At 39.5% G+C, this 19,246-nt stretch overlaps 1 protein-coding gene across 4 annotated transcripts in view; it reads left to right on the top strand.

Annotated features, from left to right (window-relative positions):
- agla (amylo-alpha-1, 6-glucosidase, 4-alpha-glucanotransferase a) overlaps positions 1 to 18,986 on the top strand; it is a 27,628-nt gene extending 8,642 nt beyond the window's left edge. For 3 of the 4 annotated variants that reach the window (XM_052548247.1, XM_052548245.1, XM_052548248.1), the window contains 22 exons: positions 525 to 648; positions 1,664 to 1,827; positions 1,908 to 2,009; positions 2,105 to 2,260; positions 4,523 to 4,673; positions 4,848 to 4,972; positions 5,286 to 5,398; positions 7,602 to 7,736; positions 8,570 to 8,700; positions 8,832 to 8,968; positions 9,122 to 9,255; positions 10,319 to 10,494; positions 10,701 to 10,803; positions 11,157 to 11,382; positions 12,105 to 12,216; positions 12,304 to 12,439; positions 12,573 to 12,685; positions 13,115 to 13,326; positions 17,021 to 17,118; positions 17,207 to 17,294; positions 17,379 to 17,512; positions 18,414 to 18,986. In XM_052548247.1, the coding sequence (XP_052404207.1) occupies positions 525 to 648; positions 1,664 to 1,827; positions 1,908 to 2,009; positions 2,105 to 2,260; positions 4,523 to 4,673; positions 4,848 to 4,972; positions 5,286 to 5,398; positions 7,602 to 7,736; positions 8,570 to 8,700; positions 8,832 to 8,968; positions 9,122 to 9,255; positions 10,319 to 10,494; positions 10,701 to 10,803; positions 11,157 to 11,382; positions 12,105 to 12,216; positions 12,304 to 12,439; positions 12,573 to 12,685; positions 13,115 to 13,326; positions 17,021 to 17,118; positions 17,207 to 17,294; positions 17,379 to 17,512; positions 18,414 to 18,531 (2,988 nt within the window). In that variant the 3' untranslated portion in view covers positions 18,532 to 18,986. Of the gene's footprint in view, positions 1 to 143; positions 268 to 524; positions 649 to 1,663; positions 1,828 to 1,907; positions 2,010 to 2,104; positions 2,261 to 4,522; positions 4,674 to 4,847; positions 4,973 to 5,285; positions 5,399 to 7,601; positions 7,737 to 8,569; positions 8,701 to 8,831; positions 8,969 to 9,121; positions 9,256 to 10,318; positions 10,495 to 10,700; positions 10,804 to 11,156; positions 11,383 to 12,104; positions 12,217 to 12,303; positions 12,440 to 12,572; positions 12,686 to 13,114; positions 13,327 to 17,020; positions 17,119 to 17,206; positions 17,295 to 17,378; positions 17,513 to 18,413 lie in introns of all 4 variants that reach the window. The other variant, XM_052548246.1, reaches the window with a different exon arrangement.
- The last annotated feature ends 260 nt before the right edge of the window (positions 18,987 to 19,246 follow it).

Consider the following 19,246-nt stretch of genomic DNA (forward strand, 5'->3'; position numbering starts at 1 on the left):
TGACTGTGTCAAAGTAATGTCCATTTAGCAGAAATGTAGAGATTATTAAATCGGTAGCAGCTGTTTATAATTGACATAAATATCTCCCAACAAAACACTTGAGCCATCAACCCCTCTCACTTTACTCATGTTGTACTCTGCAGGCCATGTTGGCAGCAGCCAGATCAGTCAGGCCCAATCTCTATGTGATAGCCGAGCTCTTTACAGGCAGCGAGCTGATTGACAATGTGTTTGTTAACCGGCTGGGAATAACCAGTCTTATCAGAGGTATTGGACTGTCTTTCAGCATGGCACTAACAATGTCTTATCTTTTTGTCTTTCTTTTTGCACTCCATCATCTGTCATTTCTTCTCTGAACTATCTCTCCTGAATATGTCCAAAAACTCTCAAACCTGTGTTCTCATTTTGGCTTCATTTGAGGCATGACTCTCTCCCTTTCTGAACCCAATTTCATACCCCACCTGACATACTAACAACCGTGGTTTGGTTTCCTCGTGGCTGTGCCCTAACCCTGCTTGCTGCAGTTCATGCTGGATGCTGCTCGCACCCTCAGACCTGACCTGTACGTGGTGGCCGAGCTCTTCACAGGCAGCGAGGAGCTGGATAATGTCTTTGTGACTAGATTAGGAATCTCTTCACTCATCAGAGGTATGGCTTCCTAATAATCCTGCTCTTGCATTGTGTATGACATGAAATCTAACTCCATCAAATATTTTGAATTGTTACACTTCCATCATCACCAATCTAAAGTTTGGGGTCGGAAAGATGTTTTTAAAAGAAATCTCTCATGCTTACCATTTATTTGTTAAAAAAGACAGTAGAAAGAGGAATATATTTGAAATAATCGTTTTCTGCTGATTTGGTGCTGAATAATAATTTCTTATTCTTATCAATGATTAATAATTTTGTGATTTTTATTTTTTATTTTTTTATCTCAGTATTCTTTGGTGAAGAGAGTTTAAAATAGAAGTTTCTTGTAACGTTCTTAATATATTTACTGCTACTTAAAAAAATAGGCTAAATATAAGTAGTCATTTCTATCAAAAAAAAATATTTATGACCCAAACTTTTGATTGCTAGTGTAAGTGTACAAAAATTGCCATTTATGATTATACCTAGCTTGACAGCTTAACCACAAAATTATTTTGATCAGTGTTCTTTAGCTTTTCATCATTTACTCACCTCATGTTGTGCCAAACCTTTATAACTTATTTTTCTTCTGGATTGGAGCTTTCAAACTTAAAAAATGGTGGCACCTTAAAACTAACCAAAAAATTAGAAAGTATTCCATATGACATGCACACTGTATTCCAAGTCTTATGATGTCAAACAAAAGATTGGCGTTAAAAATGGGCCGGATTTGAAATCATTTATTGAAAATCTTGACATCTAGCTCTCCTTGGCGTGTTCATGAGAGGTGGCAATGTCTAATTCATAACAGATAACTTTTTTAGGTAGATCTTTTAAAAAAATCGATTTGATCTGGTCCACATTTCTGTATTACACATTTACATATAATAGTGAATTTAGAAAAATGAAGGTTTACGTTGACATGAATGAATGAATACTGATAAAGTTTTCATTTTTGCGAGAAATAAGTAGCACATATTAAATACACTCAGTGTTCATATTTTGCGTAGTGCCATCCTTTGTGTTTTTGCAGAGGCGATGAGCGCTGGAGACAGTCATGAGGAGGGTAGGCTGGTGTACCGGTACGGAGGGGAACCCGTGGGGGCTTTCCTTCAGCCCAGTCTCAGGCCTCTGGTGCCCAGTATTGCACATGCCATGTTTCTAGATGTCACACATGATAATGAGTGCCCTATTCAGGTATAGCATTTCAAACACATATTACAGTGGGTTAGTGGAGCCATTTCAATGAGCTCTTATTTTGATGCTCTGTGTTGTAGATCCGCTCTGTATATGATTCATTGCCCAGCTCTGCTATTGTTTCTATGGCCTGCTGTGCCACTGGTAGCACCAGAGGCTATGATGAGTTAGTACCCCACCAGGCAAGAGATTGACTTCACACACACTCACAAAACATGGATTGAGTACATTTTTTGAGCACATCTCAAAAGTTCTACTTTTTTGTATCCGCCATCAGATCTCAGTGGTATCAGAGGAGCGCTTCTATAGCAAATGGAATCCTCAAACTAAGCCTTTGTCACCTGATGAGGTCAACCTGCAGTCAGGAATCATCGCCGGAAAGCTGGCCCTCAACCGGCTACACCAGGAACTGGCATCAAAAGGCTTCAACCAGGTAAATGCAGTCTACATTCCTCCTATAGGTTTACATTGACAGTTATGCCACAATGACTATAAAGTAATAGTCCACTGTGAAGTCTGCACCAGTGCAGGTTTGGCAGAAGGGCCGCAGATGGGACACATATGTGTGTAAATGTATAAAAATAAGAATGAAGATAAAACCCTAATTATTTAAAAACTTAATGAAAATCAAGTAAACACAAATATACAGTAAAACTATTAACAAAGTTAAAAACAACCAAAATAGTCATAATAGTTTTGGTGTAATGAGCTATTTGCACACGAGTAGGAGTAGTTCTGTAGGCATCACACCTGCAGATGGCGATGTGGCATGTGACACAATTAACGTTGCCAATATTTTTTTTAAGTTCATCTAGCAGGTTTTGCCAACACATTAAAATAATATGTTTACATATGCATTTACATATTACATTTTAAATAGAAGCTCAAAAAAAAGCCTGAAATTAAGAGTACATTAATATTACATTTTATTTAATAATAATGAAAGATGCTGAACTATCATATGAACTTGGTTCTCCCAGTCCTGATTCAGATAACAATCTCGTTAGTATAAAGCTAAGTGCATGAACTGTGTTCCGATTGATATGATCCCTACAAAGTGTTCATTGCTCCCTACTCCCTGCAGGGGAATCCATTGAAGTTTACTTCACTTTGGAACATTCATTCATCACATCTGGTGAATTAGAAGTAAATAGTATTAAAATACAGCTGAAAATGTGCTGTACTATAATAAATAAACAAATTTAATTAGGTAATTAAATCAGCTGGAACTAACTAATTAGCTAAATAAATGTTAATATTTATAGATAGTATTTAACAATTTATATATTATGTATCATATTTGTTAGGCATATAATGTTAAATAGTACAGTATATATACAATTTTAAACTATAAATGATTTTGAAAGATTTGAAGTGAGTTTATAAATCGCATTAAAGGGATAGTTCGGCCAAAAAAAAATTACAATTCGGTCAATACTTGCTCGCCCTCATGACGTTTGGAAAACAAATTAAGGTATATTTGATTAAATCCGAGAGCTTTCTGATTCTGCATGTATGGCAACACAACTGACACATTCAAGGCCCAGAAAGGTAATAAGGACATTGTTAAAAAAGTCCATGTGTCATCAGTGGTTCATCTTTAATTTTATGAAGCTAGGAGAATACTTTTCATGCACAAAGAAAACAAAAATAATGACTTTATTCAACAGTTTCTTATCTTCGGTGTCTTTCTTCAACACACATTCAGGAGAGTATCAGGACGCATGCGTGTGGATGCTGCTAACGCAGGAGCCTGTGTTCTGATGTAGAGGTTTGAACGCTGTACATAAAGCAGTCTTTGTAAACATGTATGAAGATTTCTACAGGAGAATTTTTTCCCAGTCTTACTCATTAAAAAAAGAATATACAGACAATGAACAAGGACACCAGTTCCTGCGTCAGCAGCATCACACAAATGCGTTGTGATACTCTCAAGAACGCTTTTCGAAGACTGACATGGAAGAGAAGAAATGTGCACACAAAACGTATTCTCATAGCTCATAAAATTAAGGTTGAACCACTGATGTCACATAGACTATTTTAAAAATGCTTACCGTATTTTCCAGACTATAAGTCACACTTTTTTTCATAGTTTGGCTGGTCCTGCGACTTATAGTCAGGTGCGACTTATTTATCCAAATTAATTTGACATGAACCAAGAGAAATGAACCAAGAGAAACATTACCGTCTCCAGCCGCGAGAGGGCGCTCTATGCTGCTCAGTGCTCCTGTAGTCTACCACTGAAAACATAGAGCGCCCTCTCGCGGCTGTAGACGGTAATGTTTTCTCTTGGTTCTTGGTTCTAAATAAATGCGACTTATAGTCCGGTGTGACTTATATAAGTTTTTTTCCTCGTCATCACGTATTTTTAGACTGATGTGACTTATACTCAGGTTCGACTTATAGTCCGAAAAATACGGTACTATGTTTCCGGGCCTTGAACATACAGTAGTAGTTGCATTGCTGTCTATGCGGGGTCAGAAAGCTCTTGGATTTCATCAAAAATATCTTAATGTGTTCCTGAAGATGAATGAATGTCTTAGGAGTTTGGAACGACATGAGGGTGAGATATAATGCCAATGAGAGAATTGTAATTTTTGGGTAAACTATGATGTTAAAATAAAAATAAATGTGATATGCAAAACTATAATAACCTTTCAAAAGCTTATCAATATGTCTTTGTGTGTTTTCTTAGGTGTTTGTAGACCAGGTGGATGAGGACATTGTGGCGGTCACCCGACATTGTCCTAGTACGCACCAGTCAGTGGTGGCTGTGTGCCGCACTGCTTTCAAGAACCCCAAACACCATTGCTACACAGACGAGGTTCCACCAATGTGCATCCCAGGTGTGTCAAAAATCCAGTGCTACTTATCAGAGAGGCTGAATCTTCTTTATGTTTAATGGGAAGAGATTTCCTCTCTCGCTTGCCCTCATTGCGGTTCTGTTCTGTCTCAATATTGTGTCCTTTCTTAATGCCTACCTGGAAGCCAAACCCTGAATTTGTTCTGAAATCTCACAGGTAAGATAGAGGAGGTGGTGCTGGAGGTGCGTACCGTAGAGAGGCAGACGGACTCCTACAAAAAAGATGAGAAGAGCATTAATGGCATGCCTGGTTACACGGTGGAGATTAAAGAGCACATCCAGGTAACCTGAGTACTGTGAGACCGCTCTAATTATTAGTGTCCTAAGCCAACACAATGGCCTCCACTGAGAACACTCATTCACAAAACAGCTAAGCTCAACCCCTACCCTGCAGTTTAAAGACCATATCCCTCATAGAGCTCTGGTTTCATCTCAACAACTTGTTCTGGTAAACCTCCCCTTTCCTGCCTGGTTGTAAATGTCTGCCGCCCAGACTTGCATGGCCTTTTGATTGCCTGTACTGTCAACACTGCACAAGTCAGTCTTATCTTTTGGTCTCAGAAGTTCCTTTGTTTGCGTCTCTGTCTTTTCTCAGCTAAAGGACAGTAAGGTGGTGCGGCAGGCTGGGGTGACGTCTCGAGGGCGCAGTGAATATGTGCAGGAGATCGTGTTTGAGCAGCTGACGCCTGGAAGTGTTATTGCTTTCAGGTTAGACTCCAAAAGCATTTACTGTCCCTGAAGTGAAGTAGGATTTTACCTAGACTCTGCAATGAAGACGTGATGCAACATTGTTCTAAAATTTGTACAAAAAGAAACAAAAATGCTATCAAAACTTGAAATGTGTTTGCTACATTAACTTAAACTGCATAGTCCTGACAATACAGAAATTAAACAAGTAATAGGCTAAAGAGGACAATTTAAATTTTTACATGGGGATTGACATTTAATGATATTGGATAGTTGTCTTGCTAAAATGGATTTTAATTGCAAACGCAATCTTTGAGGTCAACAACAAACAACTGAAAGAGTGGGGTTGGTAGGATATTTTTAAAAGTAATTACTTATGCTCCCAAAGGCTGTACTTGTTTGTCCCAAAAAGTAAAAACAATACTTTTGTAAAATATTATTGCAGTTCAACCTTAAAATAACAAAAATAATGTATTCTTGTGACGGCAAAACTGAATTTTCATAAGTCATTACTCTAGTCTTCACTCTTCAGTTTAACATGATTCTTCCAAATTTTATTTTAATATTTTGATCTAGTGCTATAGAAATATTTCTTATTTACAATGTTGAAAACAGTTGTCCTACGTAAAGGGGTCATATGATGCGATTTCTAGTTTTCAAGCTGTTCATGCATGTAAGATTTGTAAAGTTACAAAGACTAAAGTCTCAAACCCAAAGGGATATTCTTTATAAAAGTTAATACTCATCCACGCCTTCCTAAACTGCCTCACTACGTCACGACGATTTGCATAACACCACCCAAATGTTTATGAAAGGATGGAATGCATTAGAGCTGAAGATATTTGCCCGAACCTGATGGGACCCGATGGGTTCAGTCGGGTTCGGGCTTAATTTCTATCATCTTACGCGAGGCTCGGGTCGGGCTCAGGCTTGCGCTCCGGTTTGCGAGGTAAACGAGCAGTCATGTAATGTGTTTCGATTAGCGTGAGAAAGATGCAAAAATGAATGCTGAGTAGGTGAAACGGAGGCTTGCCTCTGATGATTGCGTTTTGGTTGCACCAGCAACTAAAGCAAAGTCTGAGCTATGTTCATAATGAGAATAATGAGTGAATAATGACGCACCATCAGTGAGCGCAGGAACGTGCTGAAGACATCTATAGTCATTCAATCATTTTCCTGGTTAAAAACATGTCTGCTTAGCCTAATCTCTGTGAGAAAAGGTTTTTCAAATGATAACTAAATATTCATTGAGTCTTAAATGCATAATATGGAATATCATCTGCTAGTGAAGAAGCAAATCCGGCGGAGCCTTTATCTTAATTTTGTTATTGCCAAATACCAATCTTAATTTAAAATGTATCTTAATTTGTTAAAAAAGACTCGTTTTTATTGGTGCGTTGGTCTATTTATAGGCTAAATTTATTTAGAGTGCTGAGATGTTACTATATTACAGAGGACTTATTTTATTTCTTTATTCCAACTTCCAAGTGGTCTAGTCTACGTTAGTTACGAATAAATTATGTTAAAACATGTATAAATGACTCATTCTTGACAAAAGGCAAAAGAGCTGTGTGTGCGCGCACATTTGAATAATGTCGAGCTGTAAACGGGTTTGGGCTTTAAAAAAGCTGTCAATCAAAATGTACTTGTCGGGCTCCGGCCTAAACCTGTCGGGCCTAACTTTTAAGGCCTGATTACAGCTCTAGAATGCTTAACTTTTATTCTAACTGTAGTATTGTTTCCGCCTCTGCCACTTCAGGGTGACATTTCCATCACATGCTTGAGGTATTTAGCCAATCACAACGCACTGGATGGCTAGCCAATCAGAGCACACCTCGCTTTTCAGAATGATGAGCTTTTTAAAAATCAACATGTTTCAGAAAGGCGGGGCACCTTAAACCATGTTAACACATTGCATTACACCAAATACACAAAATAATGTAATTTTTAGCATTGTCATATGACCCCTTTAATATTTTTGTCTAAATAGGGAAATATGTTGTGCCAATAGCCTTGTGGGCAGCACATAGCTTCAAGCAGCATTTGGCTTTTAAAATAGAAAAATTTTGTAATATTATGAATCCTTTACCTTCACTTGTGATCAATTTTATCCATCTTTTCTGACTGAAATTCTACATTTCTTTAAAAAAAATCTCACCACAAAATTTTGAACAGTAGTGTTTTGTTTTATAAGTTTAAAAGGTGAAGTGTCTTTCTTTGTCAGGGTGAGTCTGGACCCCAAATCTCAGGAGCTGGTCAGTGTCTTAAGGCACCATCTCATTCAGTTCAATCCACTGTATAAAGCAGGAAGTCTGCCTGATTCAAACACACCCGACATACTGAAGAGTCCACTGACACAGTGAGTTCATTTCATCCACATTTACACTCTCCACCATTATGAATCAAGGTTTCCACCAAAAAAGCTAATGGACATCCTGATCCTTTTTTTATTTTTTGCTTAAAGGCATACTTTGCCCCAAACTGAAAATTTTGTCATTAATCACTTACTCCCATGTCAAAAGCTTAGTTCGTCTTCAGAACACAATTTAAGATTTTTTGGATGAAAACAGGGGGGTTTGTGTCTGTCCCATTGACTACCTAGTAAATTAAACTGTCAAGGTCCAGAAAAGTATGAAAGACTCTGTCAGAATAGTCCATCTGCCTTCAGTGGTTTAACCGTAACTTTATTAAGTGACGAGGATACTTTTTGTGTGCAAAGAAAAGAAAAATAACGACTTCATTTAACAATTCGTCTCCACCGTAACGCCATTTTGGAGAATATCCACTGAACACAAACAGCTTATGCTCTTCTGTATCAGCAGCGCTGCACAGATGTGCTGTTTTTGTTAAAATCAAAGCGTAAATGCACATAGAGAATGTATCCTTGAGTCGTGGATGACACAGAAGAACGTAAGCTGCTTGCGTTCAGTGGATATTCTCCAATATGGCTCGATTGGACAATCACAAACCTTACCGGTTTTCATCCAAAAAATCTTAAATTGTGTAAACTGAAGATGAACTAAGCTTTTAAAGGGTTTGGAACGACATGGGGGTAAGTGATTAATGACAAAATTTTCATTTTTGGGTGGAGTATCCCTTTTAGAGCTTCAGCAGCCTTATAGTCTTGATCTCTTATATAGATTTCCACTTATGAGTTCTGAAGACCCTTTTTGTGTTTATTCTCCAAACCAGGATTATGTCTGAGATGACTCTAGCTGATATGAACATTCTCCTGTTTCGCTGTGATGCAGAGGAGAAAGAAGATGGAGGGGGCTGCTATGACATCCCCGGCTGGAAGCCACTCAAATACTGTGGTCTGCAAGGTACAGATGCATTGCATTTTTCACATAAAGAAAACAATTTAGGTTTGTATTTTGTGCAATTAAAAAACTTTTCAGATGTCTTTAAGAAATCATAATAACTGGCAAAAGATTGTGTCATTTCATTCTCACAGGTATGTTGTCAGTGATGGCAGACATTCGACCAAAAAATGATCTTGGCCACCCATTCTGTGACAACCTAAGGCAAGGGGATTGGATGATTGACTATGTGAGCAATAGACTGATATCTCGCGGGGGCACACTAGCCGAGGTAAATGACTCAAGCGATCGATATAAATACTGTATATAGCTGATAATCTTAGGGTGTTAGCTGTGGGAAAACTCTGTGGAAAGATCCAGATTTACCAATTGAAGCTCTTATTCTTATGTCCAGTAGTTAAATTAGTCATTAATGTGTTCTTAGGTGGGACAGTGGTTCCAGGCTATGTTTGCATACCTGAAGCACATCCCTCGCTACCTCATTCCCTGTTACTTTGATGCCATCCTGGTAGGGGCCTACACTACTGCACTTGATGTGACCTTCAAACAGATGTCAAGGTCAGTGTCTCAAGAGGACTGAGACAGATCATCCTGGTGTTTGTGTCAAGGAAATACTATTAGCAGAAATACACTTATTATTGGCAGGTTCGCACCAAAGGTACAAGGACCGATTTTAGATCTGGGAACTCCATTTAGTGGAACTAAATTGGCTCCTCAGAGTAGGGTCTAAAACAGTCCTATTGGAAGTACCAGTGATGTAATTGTACGCTGATTGGACAAATGCATACGAAACACCGGCTACCCAGCATTTTCTTAAAACCTTGTAAACATATTTACTTCACAAACATGGAAAACGGTGATAATGGTAGTTACCTGTTTTCTGCAGTGTTGTGTTCTTTTTTTCCTCATGATATGTAACACTGCAAGTTGTCATAGGAGACTTTGTCTCTTTGCCCAACTTTTAATCATGTAAATTGTACTTTTACATTCAATCTCCATTATCATGAAACTCATGAAAAACAACAAAAACTGTTCCAATCAAAGCGCCCTCCAATAACTGGTTGTTTAGGTTTTTAAATGTTGTCAATAAAGTCGGTCGCTACAGAGTTCCTGCTGCCGGTGCAGATGTTCCTAGTTCCTAGTCCCTAGAACATAGAGCCTTTTCTAGAAGTACATTATGTAAAAGCCCCTCATGATTATTACTATAAATCCATCCTCGAAATGAGTAGCTAACTGGTTCTCACGAGCCAGCAGTGCAGCCAATTAATCTGTTATATAGCAACCTTTCTATTTACTTTGAACCTGGTCCATCTCAGAACTGTGTGCCATGTGAATTTTCTTAAGCCCTCCTCCTCCCCAGCACCACCTGTCTAGATCTGCTATGGTCCTATCTTCCTTAATTTGCAGAAGCAATATAAATCCTAATCCTTGTCATTATTAGCATGTTTCAGCAGCGTACCATATCTCAGTCTGCCAAGATCAATCCTACCTACACTAATATAAAATTATGTTAAAATCTATTTTAAGAGTTATGATTGAAAGTATGCTCAAGTGTCTATGATTCTAGTGGTTTCTGTGGGCTGTTATAAGATTACCTATATTATGTGCGTGTGTTTGTTAGTTTTGTGCAGAATGGCTCATCTTTTGTGAAGCTGTTGGCTCTTGGATCAGTCCAAATGTGTGCTGTCGGACGTTTTCCAGCTCTTCCACCTCTCTCACCAGCCCTGAATGATGTGCCTTACCGTGTCAATGAGATCACAAAGCAGAAAGAGCAGTGCTGTGTTACCATGGCTGCAGGTGACTGCAGAATAACCCACAGAAAACCCTAAATATGTCAGAATGAAGTTCAACAAGTTGCCAGAGGATATGAATTGTTAAGTGTTGCTTACAAAGTAGCGAAAGTATCTGGGCTGCTAACACAGGATTGTAGGATTAAACGTAACAGTGACTTATTACATTGAACTGTTATTATTACTGGTCTCGATGATTTCTTCATTCCACAGGCCTGCCTCATTTCTCTGCTGGAATTTTCCGTTGTTGGGGAAGGGACACATTCATCGCCCTGCGAGGACTAATGCTGGTCACAGGTCGTCACATGGAGGCCAGGTAATCAATTAACTGAGACCAAGAATGCATGACAATATTTAGCCACTTCTCAGTTTGATATTGGTTCAGAGAATTGCCATCATATTCAAAAATGATTCTCAAAACATATCAGTTTTTCAGCAACAGTGCAAATGGACACATTTTTGGCAAGTTTAGGTATAAATTTAGTATATGCTTAATTTATTATTTTTAAATATCAATCTCAACCGACCCAGAATCATTTGGGAACAATGTGTGATGCATCATTTCCCCCCTCTATGGATGATTGTGGATTTGAGAAAAAGATAAAATCATTTTATTCTTGAGATTTATCCCTTTCAGTTAATTTCTTTCCTCTTCATTCTGCTTTACAGGAACATCATCCTGGCTTTTGCTGGTACAATGAGACATGGACTGATTCCTAACCTGCTGGGAGAGGGTGTAGGGGCCCGTTTTAATTGCCGTGACGCGGTATGGTGGTGGCTGCAGTGCATTCAGGACTACTGTACTATGGTACCCAACGGCACTGACATCCTCCAATGCCCTGTGTCCAGGATGTACCCCACAGATGACTCCAAACCCCTGACAGCTGGCACTGTGGTGAGCACACCACCAAAGTTAAAAACAACAACATGGTTGGCGCCAATAGCCATGTGGGCAGTGCACCGACATATGGTGCAATTGCGCTTCAGGTGTCCCGAGATCGAGTGCCACCTTGTGGACCTTTCCCGTTCCCACCCCCCATTTCTCTCTCCCACTCACTTCCTGTAATATCTCTACTGTCCTGTCATAAAAAATGCAGAAATGCAGCTGAAAAAAGTGCAACGTTGTTAAGACATTCATAATGTTAGAAAGCATTTCTGTCACATTTGATACATTTTGTGTTCTTGCAGACTAAAAGTATAAACTTATTTTAAAAAATGTACGATTGTAGTTACAGTAGGGGTCAACCAATATGTTTTTCAGGGCCGATGCCGATAATTACAGATCAAGAAGTCCGATAACCAATATTTTTGAACTGGTATATACTATGTCTGCTGTAAAAATGAAAATTCATGTCAAAATTAAGAAAAACAAAGTCTCTGACAAAAGCTGTCTTTAAATGCTTTTAAATAATTTTATCTTCAAATTGGTTTTGAAAATAGTCATTAGTGATAACCAAAAAAAATGCTTAATATCAGCACCAATATTCAGCCAAGTCGATAATCGGTCGATGCCTAAGCATAGTTATAAATAGACTATAACGCATTGTGAATTTGAACATTTTGGTTTTACTGTTACCTAGATGTCACCTGTATTGTTTTGTTTCGGTGATGCCACAGGATCAGCTGCTGTATGAGGTCATTCATGAGGCCATGGAGCGCCACATGCAGGGTATAGAGTTCAGAGAGAGGAACGCTGGACCACAGATTGACAACAACATGAGAGACGAAGGTTAACGCCTTTTTAAAACATTTTTTATGACTTTTTTTTTTATTCTTTGGGGAAATTTTGAATGTATTGTATTCTAAACCTTCTCAGGCTTTAACATTGTGGCCAAGGTGAACGCCGACACTGGCTTTGTGTATGGCGGAAATCAGTTCAACTGTGGGACTTGGATGGACAAAATGGGAGAAAGCGAGAGAGCTCGCAACAAAGGGATACCAGCTACACCCAGGCATGTGTTGAAATCTCTTAAAGCCAAATATATTCTTTTTATAAGATGCCATTTATAAGTGGATCTCTTTTCTCAGTCTCACTTTCTATGTCTGTTGCCATCATTTAATATGACTCTTGTGTTCCTAATGCAGAGATGGATCAGCAGTGGAAATAGTGGGTCTGTGCAAATCTACATTGCGTTGGCTGGTGGATCTACATAAACAAGGGCTCTTTCCTTACAATAGTGTGGCCATACACAAAGACAGTAAGCTCAGATGGTCCTTACTAGTTCTCATTACATTAAGTTTGTTCCAAAACTTAGCTATCTGCCTTTTCTACACAGCCATTTTAAGGCCTATGTGCAGTCTTCCCAATGTGCTGTCTGTTACAAAAAGGTTGAAAGCAAAATAATGCTACACTCTTAGATGTGTTATAGTCAGTGAAAAAAATTAATCCATGATGGGTAGACAAGTTGAGAGTAATGGCAGTTATATTTAATTTGACTCAGAAAAGTAAAAAAAATGTAAGGAACTCACAATTGTGAGCATCACTTACCAAGATTCCATTTCAAATCATAGGATGCTGCCTTAAAATATATCTGCCTATGCTTTGGATCAAATCTAATATTTGTAATTTACTCCAAATGTGCAAATACAGAATCTCTTAATCACAAACATTTATGTTATAACTTTAGGCAAACGGCTGTCTATGTCTTATGAAGAATGGGACAGAAAAGTCCAGCAGAATTTTGAGAAGATGTTCTATGTGTCCCATGACCCAAATGACCCCAATGAGAAGCATCCCGAGCTGGTTCATAAGCGGGGCATTTACAAAGACAGCTACGGAGCCTCCAGCACCTGGTGTGACTATCAGCTCAGACCCAACTTTCCCATTGCCATGGTGGTGGTGAGGATTTGTTCTAAAACAAAACACATTTGATTAGATCTGAAAGATATCAGGGGGAAAAAAAGCCAATGGGCCCTATAATACACCCGGCGCAATGCGACGCAAGGTGCAGCGCAAGTGTGTTTGCTAGTTTCAGTCCGGCACCGTTCGCATTTTCCCATCCAGTGCGATCGTCGTTTATTAGCAAATGCATTTGCACTCATTTGTGCTCCCATGGGCGTGCTGGTCTAAAAAAAGAGATGTGTTCAGGCGCATTGATGGCGCAAAGCTATTTTAAGGAGCTGAAAATAGATTGCGCTATAGACCAACTCAAACCTGGTCTAAAGTCTGGCATAATGTTTTTTCTTTGTTATTTAAAGAGTGTTAGTATAGGCTGGTCTGCAACGCGCATACACACTGCTTATTAAACACAGGGACGCACAGCACCACACAAGCATGCCAAATATAAAAAATTAAAGGATTGCAATGCATAAGATGGCTCTCTCAGGAAATGGACCCAAAGATTGGACTCTGACTGGTTAATTGCATTATACGCCCATAATACACCCATTACTCATTAAGAGAATAAAGACAACCCCTTTAGACCATGTGCCCGGGCGCGCCAACTGTTTTCCGTCGTTAAAATAGCAAAAGTGGATTTGGACATGCCCTGAGTGCACCTGCGCCGTGCGCTTTACACTTTGCATTTAGATTGTTAAAATAGGGCCGATTTTAGACGGTTGAGATCGACTATTAAAGGTGGGATTTTTTTTCCTATGGAAAGAACGATCATAGCTCACTATCAGCAGTTATTTTATCTATGTTCGTAACATTTCTTACATATTAATGCTTGGTGTAAGAGGTAAATAAAGATTAAAGGTAAACCAGTATTAGTGATTGCGTGTGTGAATTAGTCTCTATATTATTGTGAAGCTCGGGGTTGTAAATAGCCTAGTTCCTTCAAAAGTAGAAAAATATGCTATAATAAGTTTTGAGATGCTAAGATACTTTAGTGATAAATCACAGGACAGTTCGGACAACTGCGTTCCTCTGTGTCCTCAGAGTCGGGTCAGGTTCCGGTGGACTCTCCGGAATCGAGTCAGGTTCCGGTGGACTCTCCGGAGTCGAGTCAGGTTCCGGTGGACTCTCCGTAGTAAATGCTAGTCACCGCTGACCCTCCAGAGTCAGGGCTAGTCACCGCTGACCCTCCAGAGTCAGGGCTAGTCACCACTGACCCTCCAGAGTCAGGGCTAGTCACCGCTGACCCTCCAGAGTCAGGTCAAGTCACCGTTGACCTTTCAGATTCAAGTCAAGTCACTGGTGATCTTTAAGGACTGAGTCAAATCACTGGTGATCTTCAAGGACAGAGTCAAGTCACGGGTGATCTTCTAGGACTGACTCAAGTCACTGGTGATCTTCAGGAACAAAGGCAAGTCACCATTGATCTTCATGAGCAAATACAAGTCACCAATGGTCCTCATGTACAAGTGCAAGTCACCGATGGTCTTCATGAACAAATGCCAGTCACCAATAATCTTCTCGAGCAGAGTCAGGCCAGCACCGATCTTCTGGAGTCCAGTAAAGACACCAGGGGATTACCAGAGTTTCGTAGTTCCGTTGGTCCGGCCGCACGGAGGTCTGCTCCACCTTAGGGGGCTCTCGTCCTGACCACATGGCTGTGGTGGTCTTCTACTCAGCCCTGGGGGGCTTCCGCCCTGACCAACCAGTTGTGGTGGTCTTCCGCTCCACCCTGGAGGGCTCTGGCTTCGACCACATGGCTGTGGTGGTCTTCTGCTCTGCCCTGGGGGGCTTCTGTCCTGACCTCACGGTTGTGGTGGTCTTCTGCTCTGCCCTGGGGGGCTTCCGTCCTTACCACACGGTGGTGGTGGTCTTCTGGTCCGCCCTGGGGGGCTTCCGCCCTGACCACACGGCTGTGGTGGTCTTCTGCTCCGCCCTGGTGGGCGCCACATGATGTCCTTCATGGACTTCTATTTTGTGTTCTTGGTTTCTGCTATGTTTCTGTCTGTTCCCCTCAGCTAGTCTGGCCCTCCGTCCCTCCCCCTAAACCTCCTCCGGTCCTCCTCCCTCCTGGTCTCCCTGTTTTGTGTTTACACTTATGGTGTCTGTTCCCCATGTTTTTCTTTTCCGGCCCTCTGTCCCTCCCCCTGAGCCTCCACCTGTCCGCCTCCCTCCTGGTCTCTGTGTTGTGTCTTGTCGTGGAACGTCTGGGAGCCGCTCCATAGAGGGGGGGTATTGTCACAGTGTCTGGGTTGTGTTCCCTGGGGTTCCACTAGATGTCCTCCTTTCTCACGGTGTCTGTCACCTTATCACTTCCTGTTCCCTTATTTGGTCACCTTCCTCCTTGTTGTGTAATTGATTGTTCCCCACCTGTCTCCTGTTCCCTCATTATCCCTCTGTGTATTTATACCCTGTCTGTCTTAGTCTGTGTTATGCAGTCCTTGTTTAATGTCTGAGTATTATTCATGTCCGTCAATTCTTGCCTTGCCTTGCCTTGCCTTGCCTTGTCTTCGTGTCTTGTTTATGTTGTTTGGATCTTCTGGTTTTGACCCTGCCTGGACTGTTTACCCCTTTGGATTATCCCTTAATAAATGACTTACCTGCAATTGGTTCCCTCTCTGTGTTTCCTGTACACAGATCGTGACACTCAGTGCGTGTTCAAATCCACTTTTGCTATTTTAACGATGGAAAAACTGTCCGTGTGCCGGGACGCATTTTTTGAAAGAGTTGTTACCTATTCTCTTAATAAGTAATGGGCATAACGTTCAATAAACCAATCAAAGTGTCATCTCCCATTCCCTGTAATAGCTCGTGTCATGGCGGATCTCTATTTACATGGATTTTGAAGAAACCAATCTGCTCATGTGCGAAGTTAAAGCGTGCGAGCAGATCATCTACGGGACAAGCAGGAATCCACTAAAGCGCATTTTCTACCAAACGCGCTCTTTATATAACAAAAAAATATTGCCTTGACTTTAGACTTTATACTAGGTTTGAATTGGTCTACGACAGTCTATTTTCAGCTCCTTAAAATAGCATGCGCCTGAACACACCCCTTTTTTAGACCAGCACGCCCATGGGCGCACAAATGTACGCAAATGCATTTGCACTGAGCCCAAACATCTGAAGCACTCACACAGAAAGCGTCTCACACTGCATGCAAGTAATAAACCAAGTTCTCATTCATGTTTTATTGCACCTAAACTGTCAAATAAACACAATTTTATTAAAAACACACAAGAATTACAAAAAAGTAAAAGTAAACAGCTGGGAAGAAATCAGTTATATTAGATCTGTGTGGAGTAATATACAGTAAATAAATCAATAAATCCACTGCTCTCTTGTCTCCTCTGAGGCAGGGACTCTAAAGAGTGTTCTGTGCTCATCAATGCAGTCAAAGACAGAACAGTTAGCATGTTTTGCTCAAACTTTCGTCATGGCATTAGAATTGGTACCACGCTGTCGCCATACAATGGTGGCGCCGTGGGTGGAAACTTGCAGTTTAAGGTGATGTAATAATATAAGATCCCCTTTATACGTCCAGGGGGAGCAAAATTTGAGCGGCTCTTTTTCACAAGCTTGCATAGAAAGGCTTACAAAAAAAATTTACTTAAACACAGAAAATGTAGCATTTTCATGATATGTCACCTTTAATAGTTATACATAATTAGTATATTTCTAATGGTTTCCTTCCTAGGCTCCAGAGCTGTTTACTGTGGAGCATGCTTGGGAAGCACTGAACATTTCAGAAGAAAAATTGCTTGGCCCTCTTGGAATGAAGACCTTAGACCCAGAGTGAGAGTCCTTAAATGAATTATATTGCATTACCTGGAACATTATTCCTGCTTCCTGTGTGTGACTCATAATTTGTTTGTTTGAATAGTGACAAGGTTTACTGTGGCGTTTATGACAATTCTCTGGAAAATGACAACTACAACCTCGCAAGAGGCTTCAACTACCATCAAGGCCCTGTAAGATCCATTTGTACTGCTTCATCAGCCCAACTTTAGCTTTTTTTTAGGATTCCTAACGTTTCTATACATCTACTTCATTAGGAGTGGCTCTGGCCTATTGGTTACTTCCTCCGTGCAAAGATCTACTTTGCAAAGAAGCTTGGAAAAGACACCTATGACAAAACAGTGTATTTGGTGAAGAATGTCCTCTCTCGCCATTATCTCCACATGGAAAGGTAAACGCTACATGAACAATAATTGCCTTCAGAAACAGCAAACAATATCATTGGTTGACCAAAATGGGTTTTAAAAACACTGGTGTCATGACTTACAGCTGGAATATTATAAATATTTAGTCAAATTTTAACTTAGCAAATGAGATACAACTTTTTTAAAAATTAATAAACACCTATTTTCAACACATATAATGCCAATATGATGGTCTGTCAATAGTTGCATTTCCATTACAGATTTTCACAAAACTTTTGCGATACTTTATAAATGCTGATAAAAACTATTGCGAAAAGACGGCGTCTCCATTAACCAATTTTATGAGACTAAAACATTTTTTTCCTCTTGCGAGAAGTCATTGCAACATATGTTGGTAGGTTTACGTACTGTTTATCGCAGGCACTGCACTACCCATTATTTTTAATCGAATGAGATTTAGTAGTAAATGCGTTTCCATTGCAGGTTTGCAAAATATTATTTTTCTATTTGCCTAAATATCCACCTCATGCAAGCTTAAAAACGTTTATGCGATAAATGTTTTTTTTTGTGTGTGTGTGTGTGTGTGTGAAATTAACATATTTCCATTCTACGTATTTTCATTTTGCTATTTCAGTTTGCACAAATTGAATTTTTATGGAAAAGCAGCTATTGTTCCACATTCAATTTAACGCTGAAGTGTGTAATTTCATTACCACTATCATCACCAAATAGATGCGGTTTCGACAAGTGGGGAACTATGCTAAACATTTTAAGTGTTGAAGGAATAATAAATGATTGCAAAATGATAATGGCTTGTAAAAACACATGGAGAATGCTCTATTAAATCTTATGTTGTACATGGAGATCAAATCTACATGATGTAGCCATGTAATCAGGATTTTTTTATATCTGTTTTCTGTTCCTCAGGTCATCCTGGAAGGGACTGCCAGAGCTCACTAATGAAAATGGCCAGTACTGTCCTTTTAGCTGTGAAACTCAGGCCTGGTCTCTTGCCGCTGTGCTTGAGGTTCTTCATGATCTGTGAGCAGAGATCATGCACCCTTATCTTGTTTGAGTGCTGTTTACCTAAACAGGTCTGAGGACACATTAATAGAGCTAATAGCAGATAGAGTGTAAAGTGCAACGCATCATCCTGTACTTCCGAATTCCTTGTTCCTCATTTTCCCCTCCCTTGCCATCCAGCTTCTACTAGACTACTAAAGACTGTGAGTTTGACTTTTATAGAGCTGGGGTACATCATTTAAATGTTGATGTTATTCTTTCAGAATGTTCAGAACATGTCTAGTATAACCTATAATTAGTTTGTGTGTAGTGATGGTCCTACTACTTTGCACACAAACATCTTTCACTGTGATGTAAGGTTACTTTTGAAACTCACTATATGTTTTTGTTCGCATGTTTCGAAATGAATGAATAATTAGGAAAACTAAAAATGGATATATATATATATGAGAAAATAAAAAGAATGTTTAAAGACTGGCTATTTGGAAAATATAATTTTTTTTTAAACTATAACTTATAAAAGTTATATTACTTAATACTTAACTTAAAGGGACCCACTTTATATTAAGTGGCCTTAACTACTATGTACTTACATTTTAATTAATAATTTAGTACAATGTACTTATTGTGTACATACATGTTTTTACATTGTACTTATATTTTTAAAAAAACTACATGTAATTACATCTGTATTTAATTTCTGTAATTACATTTGTAATTACACTGTTGACCCATAC

Source organism: Carassius gibelio, chromosome B2, assembly GCF_023724105.1.
Source record: "Carassius gibelio isolate Cgi1373 ecotype wild population from Czech Republic chromosome B2, carGib1.2-hapl.c, whole genome shotgun sequence".
NCBI lineage: Eukaryota > Metazoa > Chordata > Actinopteri > Cypriniformes > Cyprinidae > Carassius > Carassius gibelio.